Consider the following 17,904-nt stretch of genomic DNA (forward strand, 5'->3'; position numbering starts at 1 on the left):
CTGGCTGACTCATGCTGATGTGTGGCAGAGACCATCACAATGTTGTAAAGTAATCATCCTCCAATTGAAAATAAAATAAAATTTAAAAAAGCATCCAGGTGAAAGTCAACATTTTAAAGCTTTTAGAAGAGAATGTCTCTTCAACTTCAAAGTAGTCAGACGTTTTCTTTAACAAGGCAAAACAAAAGCACAAGCCAGTGGGGGCAAGATTGATGAATTAGACTCTACTGAAATGGAAATCTATACAACAGAGGACAAGTACAAAGTCAGGCTATGGAGAAGCAATTTGCCATGCGTATGCCTGGATCAGCGTTTGCAGGTAATGGAGGATGCTGATCAGTAAGAAAGAACCACCAAACGATTAATAGAAATAAGCAAAAAACGGAAACCAGCAAATCACAGTGGAGAAAACCCTAGTGCTCAGAACCCAGATGAAAAGAGACTCAACTGCCAAGGATGTGGGACCAGAAACTCCTTCTACTAGGGGTGGGTTCACGCTGGGGCAGCCATTTCGGAGGGCAAGAAAGTTACCAGGAGAGCTGAAGACGCTCTGCCTGCAGGAGGCGTTTTTGGAAGCAGGACCACTGAGTTACAGGGAGTGAACGTTTCAGCTGTGATAGATACTGCCAGATGGCTGTCCCGAAAGGCCATACCTTCTCATACACCTGCCAGCCGCGCAGGGGAGTGTCTAGCCAACACTGTCCATTTCCAGCCTTTTCTGCTTTTCCAGCCTGAGAGGTCAGCGTCTCATTGCTGCTCTCCTTTGCCTCCCTTTAGTTAGGACTGAGGTTGGGGGTCTCCCTGCCTCCCCCTCCCCGGACACACACCCACACCTTGTTTACTGGAAAATACACATACAGGAAAATACATGTGTATGTGTTTGGCAAAAAAAGTTTGTTTGGGTTTTCTTAACACTTTATGGAAAAACCTGAACGAATTTTTAGGCCAACCCGATATGACTGTGTGTGTATTGGCTGGGCGGGGAGGGGGGTGGGCGGGTGGTGGGGGGTGGCGGATACAAGAACAGTTAGAAAGCAAGCCCTCGAGCAGCCATCACCCAGGTTGAGAAATGGAACAGGGAACATGACCAGCACCCCGAAGTACCCCCAAGCCCCTCTCTGATCATAACTTGCTCCCTCCCCTACGGTACCCGCTGTCTTGTGATAAATACTCTTCCTTTCTGCATGTTTTTGTCATCTGAATAGGCACACCCAAATCATATCGTCTGTTTTTGCCTGCCTTGGCACGCTGTCTGGGTGGGGTCACGTTGTACACACCTTTCACTCCACCTTGCGTTTCTGAGACTCATCCCCTTCTTGTATGGCGGTTGAATATCTTTTCACATATTTAAAAATCATTTCAGTTTTTTTTCTCGCTCCCTTGAAGGTTTCATGTGTGCTGTAAAACCTCCCCCACCTTCTGGGGAGAGTGGTTAAGAAGGTGGGGTGGAGGCGGGGATGTGAGGGGAAGCTGAGGCTCAGGGCCACACAGCCAGTTGGCTCCAGAGCCTAGGTCCAGATCCGCGGTGGTCTGGCGCAAACGCTCGGGCTCACTGGCCCACCCCTGGGAGACGAGGGAGCTTCAGACAGAACCAGGCAACCCAGGCACGGGGCAGAGTGCCCCCAGACAGTAAGGGCTACCGGGGGGCAGAAGAGGGAGAATTCCGGGAAGGCTTCCTGGAGGGGGCAGCATTTGACCTGGGTTTTCACTCTGACCCTGTATCTTCCCCAAGGCCTCTTTCCCCAGCCCGGGCAGGGAGGCTCCAAATGCTCCCACCTCTTGGAAATGACTTCCATTTGTCTGGCCCCAGAATGGGCCCTGAGACTGAGGCTAAAAGGTGGAGGTCATGGGCCTGCGCTGGGCCCCTAGGAGGCTTGTCGTGACTCACCTTCTGCCCTGTCCTTGCAGATATCACCCTGGATTGTGACCTGAACTGTGAAGGCAGGCAGGACAGGGACTTTGTGGACAAGGTAGGCTATCTCGGCCTGGACCCAGAAAGGGGCATGGAGTTCGCAGCTGCTCTAGGCTGGATTCAAAGGGGTGAGGTCATTAGAGGTATCCCCCTGCCTCCCAGCTGATGTCAAGGCCAGTGGAGCCAACCCAAGAATGGCTGGGGATCTTCTTTCACTGGCAGAAAAAGCATCATCAAGAGTTTTAAGCACATGCATGTCCAGCCCTGGGCTAGGCCTCCCTTTGTAGAGACAAGTCCTTCTGGATTTTCAATCTAGGTTGGGGGTTGGCAAACTTTTTTTTCTTTTTTCAGTAAGAGCAAGATAGTAAATGTTTTAGGCTTGGCAGGCAATCTTGTCTCTGTTGCAATGGTTTGATTCTGCCAGTGTAGGATGAAAGAGCTACATAGTCAATACGAGGGGGAAAGGTGTGACGATGTTCCAATAAAACTTTATTTAGAAAAATAGGCAGTAAGCTAGATTTGTAGCATGTGGACCCCCTAATCTATGTGAAAAGGAAATCTACCAAGTCTGAAACTATAAAAGACCTTTGCGCTGAATTGTGGTGGCAGTGAAGATGTTGGGAGTTCAGAGGAGGTCGCGTTGGGCTTTGTGAGCAAGGGAGAAGTCCACCGGGGCTGGGCTCCAAAGTTCTGCAGGAGGCGGGGCGTTGCAGCTGGAAGGAGGAGCAGGGGCCAAGGAGGGAAGATGGACCTCACCCTCAGAAAGCTGCCTGTTGGGAAAGGGGATGCTGGCTGGAGGCATGCCGCAGACAGCTGTGAAAGAGGCTGTCGTTTGAACTTGACGAATGAGTAGTAGGAGCTGCTGGTTCCTCAGCGGGAGCGCCTCTTTTGGCTCAGGGCAGAGAAGAGAGGAGGGGTGAGGAACATGGCCAGGAGGGAGCTGGGGAAGGGGGCGCAGGCCTGGCCAGAGCCCCCATCACCGGCTGTGCTTTGCAGCGGCAGTGGGTCTGGGGACCCAGCGGGCACGGAGCCGTCCTGCTGGTGAACTGCGACAGAGACAGTATGAGCTCTAACGACCAGGACAACTGTGACCAGCACGTGCGCTGCCTGCAAGGTGAGGGGCGCCAGGGCCGCCGCCCAGCCACCCTGCCCCTCCCCAGCACCCCAGCGCCAGCGGGCACCCCAGCGCCAGCGGGCACCCCACCAGGGCAGTGCTCTGGAGAAGAGCGGCCTCATCTTCTTCCCCCTCCAGGCTTGGAAAGTGCTAATGCTGAGCACCTACTTTGCATCAGAGCCTTTCCCCAAATTCTCATCTAAGCATCCACACGGGAGGGCAGCCTCCCCCAAATTCAGAGATGACGATGTTGACACTCAGGGGTCAGGGGATCCCCGAAGTCACTCAGTCAGCCTGAGGCAGGTCCAAGGTTCCTATAAGCCCAAATCCAGCCTCCTTCCCGCTGGCATCGCTGGCCTGGATTTCAGAGATGCCCCACATTCCCTGGTAGCTCAGCTGGTAAAGAATCCGCCTGCAATGCAGGAGACCTGGGCTTGATCCCTGGGTTGGGAAGGTCCCCTGGAGGAAGGAAAGGCTCCCCACTCCAGCATTCTGGCCTGGAGAGTTCCATGGACTGTATAGTTCATGGGGGCCTGGAAAATTCGATGGACTGTATGGTCCATGGGGTCACAAAGAGTCAGACACGACTGAGCACTTTCCACATTCTAAGTCCATCCTGAGCCGCGTGCACAGCCCCATGAAGGCTGCCGTGGCAGTGTCCTGGGTGTGGGTCAGGGGCTTCACCCGCGAGATGCCCAAGCCACTCGGAAAGTTGGCAGGGTCATTTCAGAGACAGGCCCCGGGAGGGAGGGGCCGGCCCAGGGCAGTAGCGAGTGACACTGGGCCTGAGAGGAGAGCCCTCACCCGCCTGCTGCCTGGACCGCCTTCCCACTGCACGCTGCTCCTGCTCACCTGCCCCGGGCCAGGCAGCAGGCTGGCCACTCTGAACTTCGGTTTCTATGGGCAGAGGAGGAAACGGAGGCACAGAGAGGGCAGGAAGCGTCTCCCCCCGTCACACGCACAGACATGTTCCTGCTTTGGTCTTGGTGGCTCTCAGTATTTCCACCGGGCGGGCAGAGCTGGGGCAGAGACCCAGGTCTTGGCACCCTCTGCCCTGGGGAGGGGCTGGGGTGCTGGAGGCCTCCTGAGCCGTGGCCCTGTGTCTGGCTGCCCAGACCTGGAAGACATGTCTGTGATGATTCTGCGGACCCAAGGCCCCGACGCCCTGTTTGATGACCACAAACTCGTCCTCCACACCTCCAGCGCTGACGCCGAGCGGGCGCGGGTGTTCCATGCCTGCGGTGAGTTGATGCCCCTCCTTCCCTGCCCGGGGGGCGGGGGGGGTGCTCAGTACCCCACCCAGGCTGGGGTGCAGGCTCTGCTCTGGCTCCGGAGCCTCCTTGAGGGCCCAGAGGAAGAAGCATCAGATGCGCAGGTTTCATGACTGGTTGCCTGGCGTCCCTGGCACAGCCGTGCCCGAGGTGGTTTTAGCAGATGAATGCATTTTTAAATATATTTTAAGCACGTTTAAAATTTTAGATTATCAAAACTTTCAAGCATACCCAGAAGCAGAGAGAACACTGTGAAGAACCCCTCTATGCCAACCACTCGGACCCAACAAGGGTCGCTATTCTGCTTCTCTTACGTGATGCGTCCGTCCTTGTTTGGTGAAGGGTTTTAAAGCCAGTCCCAGATACCCTGGCTCCTTGCCTCTCTGTTCAGCCTGCATCTCTCGCCCACCCCGATAAACCCCAAACCGTTGCTTTACCTAGCTACCATGTCATTAGCATGATGCAAGCAAGGATATATAATATCTCCAAAACATACAAACATGTATTTGGGTTTTTCTGTAAGATGTACCTTTTTGGGCAACGCAAGTAATAATGTGCTCAGTTTAGAAATACGGAAGTATGTAGAGTCTCTACCCGACTCCCGAGCCTGACTCTTAAGGTGTGTCCTCTGTGACCCATTTCCTGTGTGTTCTTGCTGACGTGTTTTTAAGTGCCCTGAACGTGCTTGGCGTGCGCGTGCGCGTGCGTGTGTGTGCGTGTGCGCGCGTGCGCCCACTTTCTGCTTTCCGCATGGTTTCTCTCGCCGAGTTATGCATCCTACACGTCTCTTGTGTAGCTCTGCTTTGCCTTCCTCCACAGTCGCGTCGTATTTCAAAGCATGGAGGTGCTGTAACTGATCTGGTCCCATGAACGTACGGTTTTTTGCGGTGTTTCGATTTTTCAGAAATCTCGGTTCCTGGAGGGCAGGGACCGTGCTCGCGGCGGTGTCCTGAGTCCTGAACCACACCTCCTAGGTGCATAGTAGGTGTTCAGTAAATAATCAGCGAACACCTCCCACTTGTATCTTATAGGAAAGACACTACCTGGGCATGGACTTGCTGGTTAGGGGTAAACATTGCTTTGCTAGATGCCACCAAATTGCCCTCTGAAAGATCTCAGCGCCGCCTTAGGAACACCCTCCCTGCCCCACCCAGACCTGCCCGAACTCGGGTTTAAGCCTCTCTCTCTCTCCTCTGCGAGTGGGAGGTGAGAAGCGGGGGTGGTTGTGTGGCTTCCATTGTGTCGGGGAGGTTGCGCAATGCTTCCTGCCCCCGGGGCCCCCTCGCAAGGCCCTTCTGCCCCCTGCCAGGCCCCGAGGACTCCTGCGAGGCGTACCGGCACGTGCTGGGCCAGAACAAGGTGTCTTACGAGGTGCCCCGCTTCCACGGGGACGAGGAGCGCTTCTTCGTGGAGGGCCTGTCCTTCCCCGACGCCGGCTTCTCGGGGCTCGTCACCTTCCACGTCACCCTGCTGGATGACTCCAACGAGGTAGGGGCGTCCGGGACAGACAGGGTGGGCAATGGCCTCCATGCCCAGTAGAGGCGGGCGCCCCCGTGTGGAGGATCCTGGCCACCCGCGGCTGCCTCTCCAGAAACTAAGGAGCTAGCAGCTTGCTCCAGTAGCTAGCACCTTGCTAGCGCTGGGCCCCGAGGCCAGTCTGCTTCCCCTCCGGTCTCAACCTGCAGGATTTCTCTGAGTCCCCCATCTTCACCGACACCGTGGTGTTCCGAGTGGCCCCCTGGATTATGACGCCCAGCACCCAGCCGCCCCTGGAGGTGTACGTGTGCCGGTGAGTCGGAGGCGTGGGGTGTCCTCTGGCCCCTGCGTCTGCCTGTGTCCTGAGCATTCTCCCTGGGCTCGTCCACAGCGTGAGGAACAACACGTGCTTCGTGGACGCGGTGGCAGAGCTGGCCAGAAGGGCCGGTTGCAAGCTGACCATCTGCCCGCAGGCCGAGAACCGCAACGACCGCTGGATCCAGGTACCGCAGCCCCTGGGCAGTGAGCACTTCGAGTGACCCCAGCCTGCAGGCTGGCTCCAACACAGGGGCTGCGGGGAATATCCAGGAGGACCGGGGCTGCGTCCACCCTCCCCAGGGCCCTGCTCTTCCTAATTCTAGACCCAGAGCTCTTCCCCCTCTCCAGAACCTTCTGGAGACTCAGGCACACTGACGTTGAATATGACATCCATTCACCCACAGGATCTGGGCTAGGTACTGGGGCGGGGGGTGCGGGATGGCAGAGTTGGGGACGCCCACTCCCTGCCCTCAATGGCCTGGACCAGTGATCCTCCATGGAAGGTTGTTTTTGCCCCAGGGATGCTGCCAAACATCCTGTAATACACAGGACAGCCCCCACGACAAAGAATTAGCTGGCTCCAAGTGTCAAGAAAGCCGAGGCTGAGAAGCCCTGGTACAGAGAGTGTTTGGGATGGAAGTCGCTGTTCCAACTGTCTAAAACAAAGCAGGGGTGCTGGCAAAGTGCCAGTGGGGCCTGGAGGCGGGTGGAATCACCCTTGTCCGTGAAGCAGATCAGTGGAGGACTGCCTGGAAGGGGCATTTGAGCTGGACCAGATTTGGCGAATGGATGATGACTTGTGCGGTTTATCAAGCACTCCCTGCAGGCCATGCCCAGCATCGTTTCACCTTCCTGACAGCGCCCTGTCAGTGAAGAAGGAACTCTCAGAGAGGCAAGATGCCTCGGGCCACAGAGCTGGTGAGGGCGGTGCTGGAGCTCACTGAACGGTGGTCCTGGCAGGGGACCAGCCTGTGCAAAGGCCCAGAGGTGGGAGATGTGAGAAGGGGCTTCAGCTGTTCTCCTTGGCCAGGATCAAGCTTCTGCGAGAGCTTCCCAGGTGGCACTAGCAGTAGAGAACCTGCCGGCCAGTGCAGGGGGCAGAGGAGACGCCAGCTCGACCTCTTTAGCAGTAGAGAACCTGCCGGCCAGTGCAGGGCGCAGAGGAGACGCCAGCTCAACCTCTTTAGCAGTAGAGAACCTGCCGGCCAGTGCAGGGGGCAGAGGAGACGCCAGCTCGACCTCTTTAGCAGTAGAGAACCTGCCGGCCAGTGCAGGGCGCAGAGGAGACGCCAGCTCCATCTCTTTAGCAGTAGAGAACCTGCCGGCCAGTGCAGGGCGCAGAGGAGACGCCAGCTCGGCCTCTGGGTCGGGAAGGTCCCCTGGAGGAGGGCATGGCAGCCCACCCCAGTGTTCTGCCTGGAGAACCTGAGGAGCCCCGTGGGCTCCTGTCCATAAGGTCGCACAGAGCTGGACATGGCTGAAGCGACTTAGCGTGCACGCAAGCTTCTGCAAAGGGTAAGAACTGAGGTGAGAGGCCTTGAACACCAAGCTAAGAAGCTTTTGCTTCAGTTGGAAGTTCCTCCCAGGAGTTGTTTCAGGACGAGACACTAGGACAAGAACTGGCCCGGTCTGGATCCTGGCTCTGCTGTTGACTGGCTGTGTGCCCTTGGGCAAATACCTAGACCCGCTGTTCCTCACTTCCATCTGTTGTGATGTGGGATGATCGCGGTGCCCCCACATAGGCATATTGTGAGGTCTGCAGGAGTTAGCACTTGTAAGATGCTTGGAGCAGGGCCGGGGACATCCTAGTGAGCCTCTCGCTGGACACACAGTCCATCAGTGCTGGGTTATCTTTGCCTCCAGGACTGACCTGGGCATGGCACGTGCTTGAAAGGAGGCGGGTCTGTGCCTCCTCAGGCCACCTCCACCCCGCTTGCTGTCAGTCCCCCAGGGCCACACGCGGAGGCCATGTGTGATGGCTGGTGCCCAGCAGCCTCTTTGTCCAACTCAGGCCACCCCAAAGCCCTCTCTGCCCCCACTCCCCTGTGACCCAGCACAGGGACACCCCGAGACCATGTGCTTGTTCATTGCCGACCTGCCTTGCTCTGTGGCCCTAGGTAAGCAGGGCCCCACCCCCGAACCTCCAGCCCTTCCTCCAGCCAGCGGGCATCACGGCCTCTGCCCGCCTCAGTCCTCAAAGGGTAGAGCCGGCCCAAGGCAGAGTGAAGAGTCTTCCCCGAAGCCCTGAGTGCCAGGCGAGGGGGATAAGCTGCTAACCGTCCACCACTGGTGCCCCCCGGGCCTGCAGGACGAGATGGAGCTGGGCTACACCCAGGCGCCGCACAAAACCTTCCCAGTGGTCTTCGACTCCCCCAGGAATGGCGAGCTGCAAAACTTCCCTTACGAAAGAATCCTGGTGAGTGCTCGGGCCGCAGCTGGGCCTACAGGCCGGGGGGCTTTGCCCCGAGGGCCAGACTGGGAGCCACGCTTTTCAGGGATGGGAGCAGGGCTGCCAGGTAAAATGTAGGAGAAGCCAGGCTAAGGTGAATGTCGGCTGAACTGCGAGAACTGTTTTAGCGTAAGGATGTCCCATACTCTGCATCAGTCCAGTTCAGTCGCTCAGTCGTGTCTGACTCTCTGCGACCCCATGAACTGCAGCACGCCAGGCCTCCCTGTCCATCACCAACTCCCAGAGTCCACAGAAACCCATGTCATTGAGTTGGTGATGCCATCCAAACATCTCATCCTCTGTCGTCCCCCTCTCCTCCTGCCCTCAATCTTTCCCAGCATCAGGGTCTTTTCCAGTAAGTCAGCTCTTCGCATCAGGTGGCCAAAGTATTGGAGTTTCAGCTTCAACATCAGTCCTTCCAATGAACACCTAGGACTGATTTCCTTTAGGATGGATTGGTTGGATCTCCTTGCAGTCCAAGGGACTCTCAAGAGTCTTCTCCAATACCACAGTTCAAAAGCATCAATTCTTCTGTGCTCAGCTTTCTTTATAGTCCAACTCTCACATCCGTACATGACCACTGGAAAAACCATAGCCTTGACTAGACAGGCCATTGTCAGCAAAGTCATGTCTCTCCTTTTTAATATGCTGTCTAGGTTGGTCAAAGCTTTCCTTCCAAGGAGTAAGCATCTTTTAATTTCATGGCTGCAATCACCATGTGCAGTGATTTTGGAGGCCAGAAAAATAAAGTCAGCCACTGCATGGAGTATACTAAAAATACATTTATTGTTTATATAAAATTCAAATTGAACTGAGCATGCTCTATATTTATTTACTAAATCTGGCAACCCCAGATGGGGAGAGGAGGCAGGAGAGTGCAGCTGTTAAGAACACAGGCTTAGGGGTGGGGGATGGGAGGGAGGTTCAGGAGGAAAGGGGCGTGCGTATACTTAGGGCTGCTTCACGCTGTGTGGCAGAGACCAGCACAACACTGTGGAGCAGTTATCCTCCAACTAAAACAGAAAGCGCACAGGCTCTGGAGTCAGAGCAGCCCGGCTCCGTCACCCACATGCTGTGTGACCTTGCGTGAGTAATCTCCCCTCTCTGAGCCTCAATTTCCTCATCAGTAAAAATATGCTAGCCCAGGTCTCGGAGATGTTTGTGAAGCTTCTTCATGCCAACACAGAGAAAGCACAAACGTAGATAGCTGGCATTGTTATCGGTAGTAAAGCGGGTGTCCTCAAATGGACTTACCTAGGAAACAGAAAGAGACTCACAGACACAGAGATCAGACTTGTGGTTGGCAGGGGGACGCGGAGAGGGGAGGGGAGGATTGGCAGTTTGGGCTATGATGCTAAAGCTGAAGCTCCAGTACTTTGGCCACCTCATGCGAAGAGCTGACTCATTGGAAAAGACCCTGATGCTGGGAGGGATTGGGGGCAGGAGGAGAAGGGGACGACCCAGGATGAGATGGCTGGATGGCATCACGGACTTGATGGACATGAGTCTGAATGAACTCTGGGAGTTGGTGATAGACAGGGAGGCCTGGCATGCTGCGATTCATGGGGTCGCAAAGAGTCGGACACGACTGAGCGACTGAACTGAATGCAAACTATGATACGCAGAATGGATAAACGACGAGATCCTGCTGAACAGCAAGGGAGCCATCCTCAACATCCTGCGATGACCCACCGTGGGAAAGAATAAGGAAAGGAATGCATAGACATATATGTATGACTGAGTCACTTTGCTTTACAGCAGAAATCAACAGACCATTGTGCTCAACTCTACTTCCGTAAAAAGGGAGAGCATATGTCCTAACCGACCCCTCCTGAGAAAAAAGGGGCGGTCCCCTTGGTGCCATAGAGAGTGGAGGCTTCTCCCACCCCTCGCTGGGCATGAAGGTGGGAGGAGCTCTCTCCTGGCCTCAGCACTGTCTAAATTCCTTGTAAGAGACGGCCCTGGGGAGTTGTTCCTTTTCCTAGATTGAAAGCTGAGGCTCAGAGGACCATCACCCGCCCCTTAGGCCCCGAGAACAGGGCCCTCTAGAGCAGCCAGATACCCGCCCCGGGGCGAGACTTGACGGGAAGGCCACGCAGAGGACACAGGCGTGGCCGCAGCCCCCGCTCCACCTCTCACGGGGGTGTGGGGACCGCCTGGCCCTCTCTCCTGTATCCCCGTGACCGGGGGAATAACACGCTCTGAAACGGCAGCAGGGCTGGAGGGAGCATGAGCATCTGAGTGTGCAGGAAATAGTCAGCTCAGATGTCCATCTTGGACTCAGTGTTTCTATCTGAAGAATGGGTGGCCATGCACGCCCCATCTTTAAGGAGCTTAGAGCCCAGCAGGTTGGTTCAAGTGCTTCCTGGTGAGCCTTCCCACCCCGAGCCTGACTCTATTTCCCCACCAGGGTCCAGACTTCGGGTACGTGACCCGGGAACCACGAGACAACTCTGTGAGCGGCCTGGACTCCTTCGGGAACCTGGAGGTCAGCCCCCCTGTGGTGGCCAACGGGAAGGAGTACCCCCTGGGGCGGATCCTCTTCGGGGGCAACTTGCCTGGGTGAGAGACTGAGGGTGGGTGTTGATGGTGGCTGGGGGAGGGCCGTCCCACTCCTGGGAGAGAAGCAGAGATGGCCAGTGATGAAATGGCAGTCCAGGCCGCAGTGCTGCTAGGGGCAGAGGGCTGCCCCCCGGACGTCGTCCACACTCCTCTCAAGGGGTCTGAGATGCCCAGAGCAAGCAGGCCCCAAGAGCCCATTCAGTCCAACACTCCCGTTTCACAAGTGGGCCCGGAGAGGGTGAGTCACACGGGAGGCAGAGTCATGGCTAGACTTGGGTCTTCTGATTCAGAAAATAAATCCATGTCGATACCAGTGACTAATTATAGAAGAGAACGGTTTTAAGCCTCAACAGTCCCAGGAGAAATTGCATTTAAATCAAGGCTTGTTCACACTACGATACAAATGACTAACATCAGATCTTTCCCTGAGAGCGAAAGGGAGGTACAGGACGTGGAAACGGAGACAGCAGTGACCTAAAGAAGGGGGGTAACACGGCAGAGGGGTGCTGATGGAAGACGCAAGGAACCGTGCGACAGCGTTATTTGCCATGGGAATAGGCCAAGACCGCCCACCAAGTTCAGCAAAGTGGTTAGAACAGACTTGTGATCAGAAACAGGTGAAACCAGAAGCTTTGAAGGGACCACCTGTCCTCAGACACATGATCTCACCGACAGAGGACGTTTGCGCCATGCCATTCAATACTTTCTCAGAAGGCAAGAGGAAAAGGGGGTTTGAGTTCACAAAAGTAAAATGCTGGGGCTGTGAGACAAGATCACCCTCTTTCCCTGCTGATGCGTGGGAAGCTGAGTCTGTAGTGAGAGAGAGGTCAGTTAAATTCTAGGAAGAACTGCCCAGCCGCGGGTTGACTACGCGGGTGACATCTGCCACTTGGAGAACACGAGGGTGGGGTCTGAGGGTGGTCCTGAGGATTTGCCTGGATGAGGAGACCGGGATGGTAAGCTGTGATTGACCTGCCTGTGTCTGCCTCTTAGAGAACTCACCTTGAGTGTAACTTAAATATATATTTATTTATCATCTTTCCGAATTACAAAGGCAGGGCAAGCTTTCTACAGACATTGCTGAAATCTTGAACTCTCGTCCTTCTGTTTCTGTGTATATTCTCTTCAGCTAACTTTTTTTTGGCCCCTTGGGCCCCAGGTCAAGGGGCCGCCGGGTCACCCAGGTGGTCCGGGACTTCCTGCACGCCCAGAAGGTGCAGCCGCCCGTGGAGCTCTTCGTGGACTGGCTGGCGGTCGGCCACGTGGATGAGTTTCTGAGCTTCGTCCCTGCCGCTGATGGGAAGGTGAAGACCCAGGGACAGCTCTGGGCCCGGGGCTGAGCCGAGCGGAGGCGCGGGGCTCAGCTGAGTCTGTTCTCTGCACACAGGGCTTCCGAATGCTCCTGGCCAGCCCCAGCGCCTGTTTCAAGCTCTTCCAGGAAAAGCAGAAGTGGGGCCACGGGAGCGCCCTCCTGTTCCAAGGGGTTGCCGGTGGGTGCTGTGCCCCTCGTCGCCGCGTTCCTGCCCCCCCCCTTGCCACATCACGGCTTGAGAGAGGGACGTCCCACTGGAAGGGGGCCTGGCCTCCAGGTCTGAGACCCCTTGGCTCAGCAGGCCCCGCTGTCCACAGCTCGGGCAGAGCTGGCAGGGAGCGCCACGGAGGACGATGGGGTCTGGCCGTGGGCACAGCAGAGACGCGCTCCGCTCTGGGGCACGTGACCAGTGCAGTCATATAGGGGCCTCTGTGCCGAAGGGCCTAGCACTTGGGATTTGATGCTCAGCCCCTCGCTGTTTTGAAAGTCTGAATAATGTGTGTTTTGCGAGTGAAATCTGATTGATCAGTGGAACATCTATTGGGAGCTTGGAGCCCGGGCTCAGGAACATTCCTGCCCTGGACCAAACCTCCCTCCAAGCGAAAAGCATTCACAGAACTTAAAAGCTCCCAAGTGCAACTTCCCACATCTATTTCCCACCCGCCTGGAGCCCCAGCTGTAAAATGGAAGAAATACAACTGCCCTCATCCCCCCCTCTCTCATCGGGCCTGTGAACAGACTCCTTGAGCTCAGATCAAACCTGGAAAATTCTCAAATCCAAATTTCATGTACCAGGCAGAGGGAAAGCCATCTTTATCTTCTTTAGAAGCAGGGGTTTGCAGTGAGCAGGGCCCAGAGAGAGGCTGAGCTGAGCAGCGAGGGGATTCACAGCTGTCGGGCCATGTGTAACCACTGGGTGGCCCCAGAGAGCTGATAGCGCAGCGGCTGGAGAGGCCCGGCACCTCGGTGGTCCCCCACCGTGTGCCAGGCCCCGGGCTGCGTGCTCCAGGCATCTGACCCCATCTGACCTCAGGAGGGCCTGTGAGGGTGACTCATCTGCTTTACACCTGAGGATGTGGGGCTCAGCAAGGGGAAGTCGCTGGCTCAGCGGCCTCAGTGGGGATGCCGTGGACCTGCGTCTCTACTCTGACCAGGGTGGGGGGACCCGAGCCTGCACGTGGGCAGGTGGGTCCAGCCCTTGGTCGAGGCTTCAGCCCTTCATGAGCACTTGGCTTGGGTCTGAATCACCAGTACCCCCATTTCCCAGCTGCAAAACGTGGGGCAAATCTTTTTACTTCTCTGAGCCTCAGTTTCCTCATCTGTAAAATGGGGGTGTAAATGCATGCCTTGTGGGGTTGCTGTGAGGACTAAATGAGGTGTTGAGTGTAGAGCCCTGGCTTGGGGCCTGTGCAGGGTAAGAGATCAGTAAATGGCAGCTGTGAGCTTCAAAAGATACTGGCTCTGACCTCCCGTGTCCTGCCTGTCTCCATGAACACTTCATCAGGCCAGCAGGAGAGATGGGTCTGGGAGAGCCCCTTTGCCCTGCAGTCGCCTCTTGGAGGTCAGGAACAGGGTTCAGCAGTGTCCATCAGGGCAGGTTCTGGTGGGCAGGTGGGTGACCCAGCTCCACGCCCCACCACTAGCCAAAAAAAAGAGCCATCATCATCCAATGCCCGGTGAGGGTTGGGGGTTACATTTCCAGTAAGGAGCATTACCACTTCTGATGTGCTTGGGTGAAGGCCTCACGCTCATGCGCTGCAGCAGCCCGCCCCTGCCGTCCTCACACACCCAGGCTTGCTCAGAGGCCAGGAGGAAACGCCAGGGAGCTGCCGACTCACAAGCCTTTCGCCTGCAAGCCTGGCCTCTGCTGGGCTACTCCCACCCTGCCCCTCTCCTTCACAGGCAACCAGCAGGTCAACACCGTCTCCATCAGCCAGGTCCTCTCCAACGGAAGCCTCATCAGCTACAATAAGTTTGTGCAGGTACCAGGGCCGTGGGCCAGGCATGGGGGTAGGCATGGCTGGGGATGGGGTTGTGGACAGAGGTCTGAGGCTCATGGTTCAGGACAGCTCGGGGCGGGGGGAAGGGGGGGTGGGGGGGCGGGGGGCGGGGGGCGGGGGGGCGGTGACAGGCCCAGAGAGTCTCTAAATCCCCACTTTCACTCGAGAGAAATGAGGGGCCAAGCCAGGTGCATGCAAGGACAAGCATTCCAGGCAGAGGGAACAGCACAGATGATGGCCCTGAGGCGGAACGAAGAGGCCTGGAGCGTTTAAGGATGAAGCTGGGGGCCCAAGAGGAATGAGGAGAGACAGGGCCCCACAGGGCAGTGCTGGGGCTTTGGCTGTGACTCTGAGTGCGACTGGGGATCTGAGCACAGGACAGGACTCGATCTGACTTAGGCTTTGGAGTGACCTCTCTGCTGCTGGGCTGAGGATCTGTTTTCAGTTATGGCAAGGGGCAGGGGTAGTGACTGTAGGTCCCAGCAGGAAGCAAGGGCACTTGAAGCGGATAACCAGAGAGTGGCTCAGAAAAGGGTGTTTGCAGAGGTGCAGGGCGGGTCTAAGGAAATCAGCAGGGCCTATTCTGCATCCCCAAGGTAGGAAGAGGGGCGCTCTCACCTCTCCCAGGCCTGGAGGAATTGGCTGAGGAGCATGTTACTGGAGCCTGGGTGGGTCGCTCCAAACAGGGCCACAATATTGTTATTAGCCCCCAATTAATTAAATTTTAAAAAGAGGTTGTAAGACGGGAGCTGGGACTGCACAGCCAACCTGCCGTGACCCCAAGTACACTGTCCCAGCAGCGCCCCACCTTATGCCACCGCCCCCGCGGGCTGAGCCCGGCGGGAAGCCTGCGGGTACAGGAACCCCTGGTTCCCAAGGGTCAGTCCCCCAGGACGCAGTGCAGGGAAGAAGGGGGCAATGGGTCTAGAAGAACAGACGGCATCCAGCGCAGGGCCCTCCAAGAAGCACACGCCCGGACGGGGGTGACCCTCTCAGGGACTGAATTAGGGACCATGCCTGCAGGAGGGACGGAGGAAGCGAGTGGAGGAGGCAGGGCGAGCTGGTGGGGGGAAGGCAGGGCGGGCGGGTCCTTGACGGCCGGCAGCCCGGGTCAGGCTCAGCAAAGTGGGGTGAGCCGCGAGCCAGTCAGGCCTGCCCTTCTGCCCCTGCGCTTAGCCACTGGCCGTGCGCAGCGGGTGGGGCCTCGGGCGCCCACGTGGGCTGGCTCGCACGGCTGGAGCTCGCGGCGGGCCCTCGGCGGCTCCACTCCTGCCAGGGGGCAGCTGTGAGGAGCCTGGTCGGGTCACCGCGTGGCGGAGGAGGCCGCGAGGCCAGGCCGCCGGGGACGGCGCTCCGCCCGCGTGGGGACGGGGTCAGATCGGCGCGTTTGGGAAGCAGATGGAGGCGCCGGGAGTGACTGCAGGGCTTTCTCTTTCACTGGAGTGCGCGCGCGCGCGGTTAGCCGCTCAGTCGTGTCCGACCCTTTGCAACCCCGTGGTCTGTAGCCCGCCAGGCTCCTCTGTCCATGGGGTTCCCCGGGCAGGAGTACTGGAGCGGCTGCCAGGCCCTCCTCCGGGGCATCTTCCCGACCCAGGGATGGAACCCACCTCTCCTGCGCCTCCTGTATTGGGGGCGGACCTTTTTTTACCCACTGAGCCACCCGGGAACCTGATTGCTTTATAATGGGGTGTTAGCGTCTGCTCTACGAGGAGTCAGTTGTATAACACGCCCCCTTGCCCTCCCGCACCCCCTACCCGCCTTTCCAAGTCATCGGAGCCCCTAGCTGAGCTCCCTGCGCGGTAGGCAAGCTCCCGCTAGCTGTGCGTGGTAGAGTACGCATGTCAGTGCATCTGGGCTGAGCCGCGACGCATTTCCAGAGCTGAAGAATGCGGAAGGGATGGCTGGAGGGTGGGTAGAAATGAAAGTCTGTCTTTGGACTCCTCACATCTGATGTGCCCGTCAGACACCCAAGTGGAGGTGCGCGGGGGCTGGTTGCACCTGCGCGTCTGAGCCGAGGGAAGGCGCTGGGCTTTGTAAAGTGGCTCCCATGTGCGTACTCAGTCATGTCCGGCTCTTTGCTCCCCTGTGGACTGACACCCGCCAGGCTCCTCTGTCCGTGGGATAGTGGCTGGGAGGTAGAAATGTGTGAGTTGGCGGTGTCTGGTGTTTTGAACGGTAAGACGAGGAGATCCCGGAGGAGTGAGGCTCTGGAGAAGGAAGCGGGTGGAGGACGGGACACCCTGAGCCACGCTGTCGTGCGCCCTGCCAGGGGGTGAGGCTGTGGCGGGGGGACCCAAGCAGGTGTGTTTTGATGAAGGCGCACAAGGAGGAGGTTCGTGTGGAGGGCTGACCTGTGGGCACTTGGGCATCTTGTCCGTCCTCAGCGAGACGTGCCCCCGTGGGGCCTCCCCACCCCCCGCACCCTGCACCCGCAAGGCCTCCCTGACTCCCCCCCCCCCTCCCCAGAGCTGCATCGACTGGAACCGGGAGGTGCTGAAGCGGGAGCTGGGCCTGGCCGAGCGCGACATCGTGGACATCCCGCAGCTCTTCAAGATGGAGAGGAGGAAGGCCGTGGCCTTCTTCCCAGACTTGGTGAGGCCGTCAGCCGGGGCTTCTGATTTTGTCAGATCAGGTGCCAAGCCTTCACTCCCCCGGGGGCCAGCGCCCGCTGCCTCTGTGTTTGGGGTTGAGGGGCCGGGGCTGGGGGCACGGAGACTCAGAGGCCCCACGGTCCCAGCAGAAGGACCTCTTCTTGACCGGTTGTCAGTCACCACAAGATGCTCCCTGGCCAAGCCCGCACTCCGGGGCCATCTGGGAAGGCCCTTCTCTCCTCCCGGGGACCCACTCGGTATTTGTGCAGTGAGCGAAAGATTACATGAGGCCATGCGTGGAGCACCCACCGGAAGGTCAGACAGCCCTTTCTCCCAGCTCCCAGACACTCACCCACCCGCCACATACCCTGTGTGAGATGCAGAGATGACTCTGGCTGCTCCCTGCTCCCAACGAGCTGCCAGTCAAATCTGGTCGAGGAGAAACTCGCTTCACCTCTCTGAGGGTTTGTCCCAAAGATCTACTTTGTGTGATAAAGTAATGTGCCATTTCAGAGGTGAAACCACTTCCAGCCCGAGAGGTAGGCCTGGAAACCCAAGAGGGCTCTGTGGAAGAAGTGGCCTTTGATTGAGCCTGGGGGCTTTGCCCCTGGTGTCTCTGAAACTTGAACTTGCATCTGGAACAGTGGGACCTCGGCGCCCCACCCCAGGGGTTCTGATCCCTCAGGGGCCTGAGACTCGCTGCCTTTCTAACAGCGAACCCCCGGGCGCTCTCTGAGGCCCACCCTTCCGGCAGCGCAGCCGACAGTCAGCCAGCTCCCTGCTGCCTCTTTCCCCTCCCTCTCGAACCCTCCCTACCTCCGTCCCTTGGAGGAACCAGACTCCGCCATCAGCAGAGGCTTGCGGGCAGCCTGTCCACACCACCCTTGCTTCATCCCTCC

General features: G+C 57.6%; 1 protein-coding gene across 1 annotated transcript in view; it reads left to right on the forward strand.

Annotated features, from left to right (window-relative positions):
* PADI3 (peptidyl arginine deiminase 3) overlaps positions 1-17,904 on the forward strand; it is a 29,718-nt gene that overhangs the window by 9,778 nt on the left and 2,036 nt on the right. The window contains exons 4-15 of the mRNA XM_018054698.1: positions 1,909-1,970; positions 2,909-3,026; positions 4,142-4,267; positions 5,607-5,785; positions 5,983-6,086; positions 6,165-6,276; positions 8,400-8,507; positions 10,951-11,102; positions 12,262-12,406; positions 12,490-12,592; positions 14,317-14,396; positions 16,881-17,006. Coding sequence (XP_017910187.1) covers positions 1,909-1,970; positions 2,909-3,026; positions 4,142-4,267; positions 5,607-5,785; positions 5,983-6,086; positions 6,165-6,276; positions 8,400-8,507; positions 10,951-11,102; positions 12,262-12,406; positions 12,490-12,592; positions 14,317-14,396; positions 16,881-17,006 — 1,415 coding nt within the window. The remainder of the gene's footprint in view (positions 1-1,908; positions 1,971-2,908; positions 3,027-4,141; positions 4,268-5,606; positions 5,786-5,982; positions 6,087-6,164; positions 6,277-8,399; positions 8,508-10,950; positions 11,103-12,261; positions 12,407-12,489; positions 12,593-14,316; positions 14,397-16,880; positions 17,007-17,904) is intronic.

This window comes from Capra hircus, chromosome 2 (genome assembly GCF_001704415.2).
Source record: "Capra hircus breed San Clemente chromosome 2, ASM170441v1, whole genome shotgun sequence".
NCBI classification, from domain to species: domain Eukaryota; kingdom Metazoa; phylum Chordata; class Mammalia; order Artiodactyla; family Bovidae; genus Capra; species Capra hircus.